The sequence below is a fragment of the Diplotaxodon limnothrissa genome, linkage group LG16, assembly GCF_057381915.1.
Source record: "Diplotaxodon limnothrissa isolate DT_005_m linkage group LG16, D_limnothrissa_male_GT1.1, whole genome shotgun sequence".
Classification (NCBI taxonomy): domain Eukaryota; kingdom Metazoa; phylum Chordata; class Actinopteri; order Cichliformes; family Cichlidae; genus Diplotaxodon; species Diplotaxodon limnothrissa.
Window position 1 is genome coordinate 18,477,023 of NC_140611.1, and position 12,505 is coordinate 18,489,527.

The following is a 12,505-nucleotide window of genomic DNA, read 5'->3' on the forward strand; positions in this document are numbered from 1 at the left end:
TGCGTCTGCCTCCTTATTTCTAAAGTTTCTCACCCACCAGACACTTGACAGGAAGAAGAAGGCTCTCAAGTGTTCCCCGGGAAAGTTGAAGGACAAATAAAAGCAAGCTGGAGCCCAAATGTTAGCTGCAATGTGTACTTATGTACCTTTATGGGCAACATCATGCTCAGAGTGCCAGGTAAACTTCCCAGCAGTAAGGCAATGGCTCTTTTCATGAGCCAGTTCATTATTTAGGATAGAGAGGCAGCCAAACACTTTCAGGGAGTCATGCCAGCAAGGTCAGAGTGTGGCAGTGCTGGCCTGGCTTTATCTGCCGAGATCTGCCTCACAGGATGAATGCGAATTGTGCCTTTGTTCCTATGAAGGAATATTCAACATGAAACAAAAGGCTGCCGTTTTCATTACAACAGAGTGGACAAGGTGAGAGTCACAGTGAAAAGGTTGACATCTGCACTTATTCATCCAACAACAGCCGGATGAGATCTTCTCCACCCTACAAAGCTTGTCGCGATTACCAGAGTGCACAATAGAATTCAATAGACTGGATTTTTTAAAAAGAGCTAGAATACACACAGACCACTATGATATCATGGTATTGCATGTAAATAGTCAAGCACTTTGGCCATCAGTTTTTCATGCCAAACTTACCTTTACTGTGTTAAACAAGGCAAGAGGTTAAGGTGATAGGGCACTTTTTAATGTGTGCAATAAACAGTGAAAGGCTGGGGGAGAAAAATAGATATAGGCTGGTATAAGGCCTATTTTTTCAATTTAATATTGCATTGCTTCCAAAAAGCAATGGCAGAGTTGATATCTCTCCTACCTTGCTTTCTTTCTCAGCTAACCCTCCTCCTTCTACCTCGTGGATCTGTTTGGAATATCATTCACTCGCAAAGTTCTCCCAAAACATGGGGGGATACACAAAACTGGTGTCAAAGTTCATAGAATGGGCTTGGTACCTAACAATTTGTGTTGAAAATGCGAATCAGTGATCGTTACTTACCTTCAGTTATTGTGGTGCTGCTCTTTCATTCAATAAGCAATCCAGTGTATTGGTGAGTGGCTACACAGGCCTCCTTCAGAACCTCCTCGGCTGTGTCTATTAGGAGCACTATTTTACCCACGGGTATATCCAAGTAACAATGTTGTCGAGCATTGGCGGGCTTCATAACTGCTGGAGAGTTCCAGGAAGTGTGGTCTGACTTCATGAAATATATAAAGCACATACAAGAAAGATGCCTTTTCGATCCTTTCCCATTTCTGACTCCACAAAGTTCTGTAAAACCCCTTACGTATTTTTGTTTTTATTGTTTCACATTGTCTCGCTGCCAGTGTTTGTGATTTCTTTTCTCTAATTGCCTACACTGAAAATATTTTCAGTAGGTCTTAGCTTGTGCTCTGTTGTGAAAATTGAAAACTTACAAATAAATAAATAACTAATAAGGCCTAGCAGCCATTGTTAGGCACCCTCCGGCCAAGTGAAGAATGACATCTGAATAAGATGAATTAATTCACTCATGTGTAGCAGCAGGACCGGGCGTATGGCTTTATTGCCCCTTACTTCACAGTTTTGGCTGCTTTTGGTTATTTTCATTCCCGTTGGCTTCATCTCCAGCTCCAATGGAACCCAGTTTAGCCCAGAGTCTTTATTCTCAGCACTAAACAGCAAAACAAAACAAAAACAGCAAAATCCAGATGTTTCCCTGTGGAGAAACTTCAGAAACCAGATCTATATATTGAGCAAGTTGAATTTAACCCCGGTCCAGATATTTGACATATAAATGAGAGGTAGACAAGTCAGCGAGCTTTTTCTACTGTCATCAAAGGTAAACACAGAGAGCCAAATATTTCATCGGTGCTTATTACAGCTCAGTAATATTGTGGTAATAGTGGTAATAAAGTGGTGATAATATGGAAATTTCAAGTTATTACTACAGTATTACCAAAGTATTAACTAATCCTATGAGACAAAACCAGTTACAGTAATAGCATAGTATATTGTATACACTCTACTGATAAACTGCTTGTAATAAATCCATAAAAATCTCTGCATTAAAATGTTTATATACTGACTTGTAAGAAGAACAGTAACAGGGTTGTGGTTGTTGTTATAAAATGTAATATTGTTTAATTACATGTTATTGTTTAGTACCTAATATACTAAAGCACAAAAGGAAAGAATATAGTGGTTTATAATGGTTTAGGCACATATTTGTGTTCATGATATTAGTGTTTGGCCTGTTATTAGCCAATTAGATACATTTCAATCTAATATTACTCAGCTACAGTCACTGTTAAATCTCACAAGCCCATATTTTAGTAACGATATACTATAGAAAACATACTGTTTCATTCAGTCTACTAAATTTCAGTGGAAACCACTGTTCTTTTAAACACTAGAATTATTTACTTCACATTTTCAGGTGAAGATGTTTTATCAGAAACTAAACAACATTTAACCAAAGTAGAGCTTAAAATAATAACTTGTTAAGTCTGTGGACTTTTGAAAAATTATTTATATATAAATTACTTCATCTACCACTGGAAAAAGTTTTTAGACAGGTATACTCTTTGGTGAGAGTCATTTTTTGACTTAACTTGTTGTGATTTTCTTGGGATAGAAATAAGTTCTGCTCGTAGCATCATGTAATTATTGGTTCTCAATAATTATCAATAAATATGGCGAGATTCCCAAAAAGGCTTCAAACCAGCACCTATCCACAGCCTCTGTGCATAGGTGCTGAAAAGAAATAATGAAGTAGTCACACAAAGGTGTATAAGCTGATTTTGTGGTTTTCTATGTCACCTAAAGCTTTCAGGCAAGTTAAATATAAACTAAAAGTTTAATAGTAAAATTTTGAATTTAAATATTGGTATTCTTATTAGGTTTCCTGACAGACATGTATTAATCCCAGCGGGCACACAAGTGCGAGCGCGTGTGTGTATATATTCCTTCCATAATACTAAATGGGGATGGTGCAGATTTAGTAGCGGCATTCAAAAGCATACCTCAAAAAACACATTTATTTATCCCAACGGGCAAAGGCTCATCTTTTAGCAGTATTTACAATATACAGTACAACATTAATATCTGTACAGTTCCCTTAGGAAAAATGAAAAAGTAAAGTTGTCAAACAAAAACAAAAGAAAAAAATGGATTAAAAACAGACATAAAGGAGTTTCCTGGCACAAGCTTTGCTAAAGGTTAAAAACATCAGGCTTAGCCTGAGTCTGAGGAGGATACCCTGCAAAAAAATCATTTCATAAAAAATTAAATAAAGAGGTTATGAAATGGCTTTGTTCAAGTTAAGACTTGTCAAAGCCTTTGGACCATTAACACCATTAAAGTACCATTCTGTACAGTGGATAGTTGTGCCGTTAAATGATTGTAAACAGACGGAGAGGAACTCTCTCCAGTTATCCTCCAGCTTCGTGAACACAGCCACAGACATTGATGCTGGATGGTTCAGTACAGTCATGCTTGCTTAGTGATCAAGGAATGTTATTTTGGGACAGATGGTCGAGGAAGTTTAACAAGTCATCTCAATAAGGCCTGTCTATTAAGCTGAATGGCACTTAAAGTGCACTGGTGGATCCATCTCAAACAAGCCCACATTTACTTGCCTTAAGATGGACATTTACCTTCACGCAACTGAGCTTAATTCATGTCTTTCAAACAGTGCAATCAAGTCCACAGGTACTGTACAAGTTCTTTCTTTCTACAAGCTTCACATGGGTGTTAACTTGAGCCTCACAGGTTTGTCTCATCCCACGCTGGGTCATTAATGCTCTTCAGAACGTTTCTAACAACTTTTTCTAGATCCTTCCGTGCTCGCTGCTCTTCCTCCAGTGACCTCTTCATCTTCTTGTTATCCTGTGTTGGAAAACAATCATGAAATACATTTTAAAACAAATCTGAAGATGACATTTAGTCACTCAGCCTTTAAAATTATCCAGTTTTGACATCTATAATTTTATAAACACAGTATCATGAGTTACCCAACAAACATCCAACATCACCTGTTTCAGCTCTTGAACCTCATCCCTCAGGGCATATACCACGTCCACCAGGCTCCTATTTAAAAATAAATAAATAAAATTTTAAAAATAATTATAGAAATTAATAAAAATATTTACAACAAACGCACTTAGAGAGCGCAACTTCCCCCAAAGTGCAAGAGACTTTGATGTTTTGTGATTTTTTTTTTTTTTTTTTTTAGATGTGGAAGGCCTGCTAAGGCATCATTGTGAGGTGGTAGGGCGAAGTACTTGAAAAAAAAAACAAAGCAAAAAAACAATGGTGCTAACAATGAGTCATAGACAATTGTATTGTAGTTTTAAGATGAAGCATTACTGATTTTCACATTTTGTCTGACCTTGACAAAATTTTCACCCAAATTAAATCAACTCAAGCTGTTGTTGTTATCTACCATCACACAAAATTTGAAAATGATATCTCTAAAACTGCTAACAAACAGTCAAAAAAAAAGACAAAACAACACCAACAGTTTATTTTTCCTACAAGGAAGGCTGACACATAGGGCTGGGCGATATGGCGTAAAATCCATATCACAGTATATATCACGATATATTCTTTTCTTCCGTATTTTAGCACTATAAAGGCGCACTTAAAATCCTTTAATTTTCTCAAAAATTGACAGTGCGCCTTATAATCCAGTGTGCCTTATGTATGAATTCTGGTTGTGCTTAATGACCTCGAACCGATTTTATGTGGAACACGGCGCTCAAAAATCTGTCAAAATGTTTTAGTACGACTTTGGTAAGCTATGAAGCCGCACCGCTTGGTGTGATTGTCAGAGCATTACGGCTAGTGATGGTAAATTCGATGATTTTTACTGAATCGAGTTTGAATGAGTCACTCACCAAAATGAATCGGGTTTTTTGAGTCATTTGAGTCACTAAGTCAGTTGCCCAGAGAGTGCAAAAAATTTACATTTTCACTCAAACTTACTTTGTTTCTCTTTTCATGTATATCCTACGACTAAGATGAGTGATTAAAAAAGAAAAACAACTATTTTTATAGAGCAAAAAAGAGCAAAAAAATTACGATTTCTAAAGGGAAAATTCATTTTATTTATTGTTATTTTATTTTATTAGTATTTTGCTCAAATGTGTCAAATATATATTTTCTCATCTAAATGTCCACTGAGCTGCAAGCCAGAGGGCGGTAATGTGCCTTAACATTGGTTTCCAACCAAGAAGAAGAAGAAGAAGCTGTGAGCCAGGAGGGAGGGGGTGAGTGAATGATTCCTTTATGCTACAATTCAGCACAGCAAGGGAGGGGGTGAGTGATTCGTTCATGCTACGATTCAGCACAGGAAAAGAGGGGGTGAGTGAGTGATTCGCTTACGCTATGATTCCGCACAGGAAGGGTCAGGGTGAGTAACTCAAATGTGCTGTTGGCATGTTAGCAGAGCGATGCTACTGTGAACTGAGGAGCTATTGTCTTGATGTGAGCTTTCTACTCAGGGCTTTTTTTCCCAGTTCAGAGCAGAGCAGTTCAGTTAAGAAACTGGCTGTTTTTTCTTCCCCCATAATTGTAATTATAAGGTAGATAAATTTCTGCTAGTGAAATTAGTTTGCTAACAGCAACAGGGATGAGTCAGTGAATGAGACAGTTGGGCTTGTGAATCATGATTCACGAGTCAGTAAAGTGATTCTCAAGTATTGAACGATTCGTTCATGATTTGCACATCACTAATTACGGCTACCATAGTCAGGAGCCTCGCAGAGTAATCTGGGTCCAAAACTCTGTCCGCTTCAGGTCCCAAAGTCAAACGAACACTGCGGCATCACTGAGCATTAAAAACTGTCTAAATTCTTTTATCTTTAATAAAATGATCAGCGTTGCTGCTTTACCAGGTGTAACAATTAAGTTTAACATTTAGGCATCCATGAAAACCGAGCAGAGCTATGAATTAGCAGGAAGTTAGCTCGCTAGTTTCCACCTAAACATGATATAGCAGAGTTCTGACAGGGAGGTTTCTGGAAAAAACAAACAAACATATGGCTCTGCTATCACTTCCAACATTAACGAAGACAGAAAACTAAACAGCAGTGACGTTTGTAGGGTTACTGAAGTTGGACTAGCTGGTATTTAATGAAGTGCTATATGATTGCTAGCGAGCTATGTTAGCATAACATAAACAGTGAAGCTGGAGGATGAACGCTAGCTTTTTTCCACTCAATAAAAGTTAACGTGAGGGTCTGATGGCTAGGGACAAATGCAATCGCATGGCATAATGCTGTAAACGGACCAAATTTCAGTCAGGACTAGGGATGGATACCGATAGGTTCTGACATAAACGGTAGCAACCAGACCGAAAAGCAGCGCACATTTCGGTGCTTTTTTTTCTTGAGATGTCATACACTTTGGATTCTAGCCAATAATTTTACCTTTCCAAGGATAATAGGTGGGCCCAGGTACGTACGTTCTTTTAGAGCAGAGCTACAGATTAAAAATGCCCAAGGCAAAGCGGTCAAAAGTTTGGCTGTACTTCACAGCAAAAGATGCAAACTCAGCAGCCTGCAACAAGTGCTTTACGGTAATACTGTGCAAAGGAGGTAACACCTCGAATCTGATGAAACACCTGGCAATGCATAGCGTTTTTTTAAAAGCCGAGAAATGCACAGTATTTAATAGCTTGCTGCAAGACCTCACACCGAGCACATCTACTGCTGGTGTGGTGCCTGTTATCAGACCTGGAGTTAGCAACATCCCCCAAGAAACCGAAGAGTAGAGTCGTCAAAGGAGCTTGCAAAGAAAAGCGTCTGGACTTCTTTAAGTTAATTGAAGACGTTTCACCTCTCATCCGAGAAGCTTCTTCAGTTCTAAGGTCAAATGGTGGGGAGTCCCAGATATAAACCTAGTGGGAGTATCCCCCCACAGAGGGACAAAAGGACCCCCTGATGATCCTCTAATCGCCTGAGCCAAGGTGTGAAACTGGGTGTGGGTCCCAATCAGCCAGAGTTTCGGGTGACTTCATTGTGAAACCTGGCCCCACCTTATCATGCGAATTCCTGAGGTCAGATGGCCCAGGATGTGAGTGGGCGTTAAGGCATCTGGGGAGGGAACTCAAAGCTGGATTATAGATGGCAGAGAGTTGGTGTCGTAAACCACCGCCTCTGTTCAAAGATGGTCGCTCACAGTGCCATCTATGTCCACTGTGAGCGACCATCTTTGAACAGAGGTGGTGGTTTACGACACCAATGATTAGAGGATCATTAGGGGGTCCTTTTGTCCCTCTGTGGGGGGATACTCCCACTAGGTTTAGGGAGCTTGCAAAGAAAAGCGTCTGGACTTCTTTAAGTTACTTGAAGACGTTTCACCTCTCATCCAGACGCTTTTCTTTGCAAGTCCAGACGCTTTTCTTTGCAAGCTCCTTTGACTACGATGACCTGGATGACTGAGAACCTTCACAGACATATCCCACTAGGTTTATATCTGGGACTCTCCACCATTTGACCTTAGAACTGAAGAAGCTTCTCGGATGAGAGGTGAAACGTCTTCAATTAACTTAAAGAAGTCCAGACGCTTTTCTTTGCAAGCTCCTTTGACTACAATGACCTGGACGACTGAGAACCTTCACAGACGAAGAGTAGAGTCCTGGCCCCTAGCTCTGCCAGTGTAGCAGAAATGATGACGGTTGATTATGGCAGCAGCAGCCGTTCTTCTCTGGTTGAGTAACTTAACGTTATTAAATTAATGCACGTAAGGTGAACTAGCAAACACCATCATAGTTACATGTTGTCTGTCTTCTTGTTTGATAGAGTGATACCATATATACCCCATAGCTGCAGAAAAGGCTAACATTATTATCTTTTTATAAAATAAAAAAAAACAGCTAAACATGAGAGGTTTTAGGACAATGTTTGTGTTTTCCATTGTTTAAGCACCGGTTCCAACCAAAGGAGGTATGGTGTATCAACAGAAAAGGCTAACTTGGTTATCATTTTGCAGAAAAAAGAAACTGCTAAAAATAAAAACACAAGAGATTTTTGGACAAAGTTTGTGTTTTCCATTCTTTAAGCACCGGTTCAAGCACCGTTTAACCCTTTAAGACCTAGAATAGAACCAGAGCTTATATTATATTTTTACATGCTGTAATGCCATTTTTGGGAACATTTCAAGTTGCTATACATCAATACAACCATTATAGCCCAAATTTTAATAATAGGTATGCATTAAGTGGATAGCAATTACATAAATTGCAAAAAAAGTGCAATAAACTACAAAAAAAATTGAAAATTGTTTTTGTTTCTTTAACATATATTTCTAATTAGAAAATTTTAAGGGGCTTATCAAAACTGTAAATACAAAAAAGTTGCACAAAATAGTTTCCCACCACAGGAAATTTATTTTGAGTGTCTTCATAGTTTTATTTTTATAATACACCAATTTTTATATACTGCAGGAAAAACGAAAATAAATATTATAGTGCAAATTTGCAAAAAAGCAGCATATGCATCAAAATAAACTATTTCCAGCAGTGCAATTTGAGTTCTAAGAATCCCAGAAACGAAACAGTTTTAAAAACACCAGTATATGCTTATGAGGCCCTGATGGTAAAAAACTACATTTCCGCAAAAATGACGTTACTTCCGGTTTCGGGCAGGTAATGGCGGACATGCGATAGTTCGCGCTGACGTCTATTCCAACGTAGGAAGTGTTACGAACAGCTGATCGGATCGGCAAAGCGTGTTTCTGGGATATTATGTTTTTGTTGCTGCAAGCGTTTTTTATGCAGTTTTTGCAAAGCTATATGTGGAAGGAAACCGTGACCTAGGACAAGCTGATGGCATAAGATGTAAGTACAACTCCTCCGGTTTCATATGCAAAAAAAATTATTGCGCTAGCTTACGTGGTTGCAGTTCTACAGGAATTTAAAAATAGTTGCGCAAAATGGAGCGTGCCCGCTCCGACCGGTTTTAAAGGGTTAAGCACCGGCACCATTTCAAAAGTACCGGTTTGGCACCGGTATCGGATAAAACCTAAACGATACCCATCCCTAGTCAGGACAACAACTGAGATAATCCATCCACAATACGAGGTTAGTCATTAATATACTGCAACAACATGGGAATAGAGCAGCTGCGAGAGAATTCAGCATGAATCAATCAATGGTACGGAAGTGGAGGAAGCGCAGTTTTTCGCTTTCCTCATATTCCAAAACGTGCTTCGTCTCTTCACTATTACTGTCGCCCAATTTGCAGACGATATTGCTTGCAGACAATATTGCTTGCAGACGGTGCGATGCTTTCGACCAAAACAGGCGCAGCTTGATGACACCATCAACATGCGCTATTGCGGCAGAGCGGTATAGTCAAAATCTCTACCTTTGACCAAATTCATAGTTTCTACGGTATACTGTTTATACCGCCCACCCCTACTGACACATACCCTTATACAACTTATTTTACTCCTCACTAGACTACGGTTATATAAGAAAAAACTGTAACACAACTGTCATTTCAACACAGACCTCAAATGGTGAGGAGAGCCTTCAGCTAGCTCGCAGTAATGACGCAGGGTTCCAACAACAGTTTTCTATATTAGTATGAATCAACTGTGAATCAAGAAATCACTTAAAATAGAACTTGTCAGAAAAAGTGGTCTAAAAGCAACACTTCACACCATTATTTAAAGAAAAACAGATGAGAAACAAAGTCATTGACATCTATCAGTGTTGAAATTGCTACAAAGCCATTTTTGGGACTCCAGTGAACCACGGTGAGAGCCATTATCTACCAATGGAGAAAACTTGGAACACTGGGGCAACCTTCCCAGAGGGAGCCAGCCTACCAAAAGTACTCCACAAGTGCATCAACGACTCATCCAGGAAGTCACAAAACAACCCAGAACAACATCTAAAGAACTGCAGGTCTCCCTCGTTTCTGTTCAGGTCAGAGTTCATGATTCAACAATAAGGAGCTCTCCCTTGGATGTCTCTAAGGAGAAAACCGCTGCTGACCAAAAGTCCAGCCTTAAACCTGATTGAAATGCTTTGGCATGACCTTAAACAGGCTGTTCATGCTTTAATAAACAAACCCTCCAATCTGTCTGAATCAAAACCATTCTTCAAAGAAGACTGGGCCTAAATCCCTTGCTTGAAAGCAGTTCTTGCTGCCCGCGCGTAGCACAAGCAGTTATTAGCCTTTTCCACACAGGGTCAGGTAGGTAAAATTTGATTATCTGAAACAGGTAGGTGTGTCAAATATGCAAAAAGATAAAATAAATAATAATAAAAAAAAAAACAGGAAGGGGGCAAATACTTTTTCCACAGCTCTATAAGCACCGCATACAGAATACAGCAAGGACTAAGCTGAGTATTACAGGATTTAAAGACATTAGGCATAAACCAGGATAGAAGCATGGAAAAGAGAGTCATCCATCATCTTACTTTTCTTCCAAAGTACTTTGTCCATTGCGACTGGGATCCTCCAAAAGTACTTTCTCCTCACCGGGGATGATCACATGGAGCCCTGTTTCCCTTTGTGGCCCTGTTTCAACACAGAACAGCTCTTCAACAGATGATACTTCCGAACGCAGTAAGCCAGTGCAGTCATCTTTGGTAAATGACTTTTCCTTTTTTAAGACCAAAATCCGAATTTTATTGGAATGACACACAGCATCCAAGAGACACAAACACGCACAGCTGGTTGTAGTTGTGTGTTAGTCATGCACAGACCAGTTTTCAGACAGAAGACACAGAGGATAGTGAAAGCAAATGGGAGACACAAAAACAGAGTCATGTGACCATTCGTCATACACCTTGGTAATTTGAAACTAGCAAAGACTTCACCATCTCTCCCAAATGAAACCACATACTTGTTCTGCAAAAACAAAGTCACATGAATGCCAACGTCTACCAAATGACAGATTTATTCAAAACTCATAATACAGCGTTTGGGACTTGAACACTTCAGCAGTGTAGAACAAATACACTGAAGGCGCTGTTTGCAGATAAGACATGGCTACATGTGTGAACTGAATACAACATTTGAGCACACAGAGGACAATGTTGGCTAAAGACAGTTAGTCTCGTCACCCTGCCTGTCCCACAGTTCGACTTAGTTTCTTAAACCACAGAATACACCTGTCACAAAATATAGCACATGATATAAGGACAGTGATATTCTTAGCTCAAATACTCATAGAAGATTGAATGGGTTTTTTTCCTTGCTCCAAGATGACTAGTATTTACAGAAAGGGTCATTATGTGCTCTTTAGATTTCAAGTCCACTCTGACAGTATTCTGAGCTGAACAAGTAGTTCACATAGAAATGTTCCTGTATAATCATGATCTCTCTCTCTCTTGCTTGTTTTTCTTTTTAAACCCCTCAATGCTATCAAAACACAGAGGGTGAGCATTTACACCACAAATGAGCATTTACTTTACAGTAACACTGAATACTTAAGTCTACCTTTAGGATTATATCATACACACTCTAGGCAGACGACAAAAAGTACAGAATTTTAACAGATTCTATCCCTCAACCCACCCACTGGCCTGTTACATGATTGTGCAAAAGAACTCAAACACTTCATGTCATAAATTCTGTGTAAACGTTGATACAGACCGAGAAAATTTCAAAAAGAAAACAAACGATTCTTCCAGGGATCATTTTGTAAACATCGGCATACAGAATAAAATATAAATAAATTTTTTAAAAAGGAGCATTTATACCAAATAATAAATACAAGAAGAAGAAGAAAAAAAAAGAGCAGTTCAAACTGTAACATGGACCAATATATTCTATGTCACTTACATTGCTTACTGTAAGAGGATGTCAGCCTGTACTTTTAATATCCAAGACTGGAAAAATACTTCTTCATAAAAATAGTCATTAACGCTAGATAGTATGGGAAGCCTCACAAGCCGGACAACACGAAGGCAAGTCTCGGTAATGAGGCCACAGCATAGGTGCTAGTTTGTTGCAACAACAAAAAAAGAAAAAGAAAGGAAAAAAGAAAGAAAAGGGGTGATGTTTTCAAATGGCATTGAACATCTTTGTGTGGTTGAAATTGTCAGAGCATACAACAAGAGCTACACCCAGAGTTATTAGTTTCATCTGTGATTTTATAACCATCCTCTCCTGTCTGAGAAGCCTGTCAAGCTAGTTGACGTTGAAAGCTAGTAAACATGGCTGACAAGCTGTTCTCCTGGAACATAACGCGACTTCATGACTCAAAGTTGGACGCAAGTAAATGCTTCTTCCCATGAATGAGTGAGATAAGAAAACTGATATCAATTCATGCTTGCAGGGTTAGAGCTGGAGCTGCAACATGTTTAGCCAAAACTAGCATAAAAACCTAGCACAACTTAAAAAAAAGGGGGGGCTGTCAGTCAACAAGCACCAGTTAGTTGGCTAAAATTAACCTGCTTAATTTTGTTTATTAAAACGGTGACATTTAAAAAGGTCCTAGCTGTTGGATTTATTACCGTTAGACAGAGGCAGACTAGCTCTTCTCGTTCTTTATGCT

General features: G+C 39.0%; 1 protein-coding gene across 1 annotated transcript in view; it reads right to left on the reverse strand.

Moving 5' to 3' along the window:
* Positions 1 to 3,189: 3,189 nt before the first annotated feature.
* The window catches only part of arhgef7a (Rho guanine nucleotide exchange factor (GEF) 7a), a 36,433-nt gene continuing 27,117 nt past the window's right edge, over positions 3,190 to 12,505 (reverse strand). Inside the window, exons 19-21 of the mRNA XM_085375286.1 lie at positions 10,422 to 10,521; positions 4,021 to 4,075; positions 3,190 to 3,874 (exon numbers count right to left, since the gene is read on the reverse strand). Of these exons, the coding sequence (XP_085231412.1) occupies positions 3,752 to 3,874; positions 4,021 to 4,075; positions 10,422 to 10,521 (278 nt within the window). The 3' untranslated portion in view covers positions 3,190 to 3,751. The remainder of the gene's footprint in view (positions 3,875 to 4,020; positions 4,076 to 10,421; positions 10,522 to 12,505) is intronic.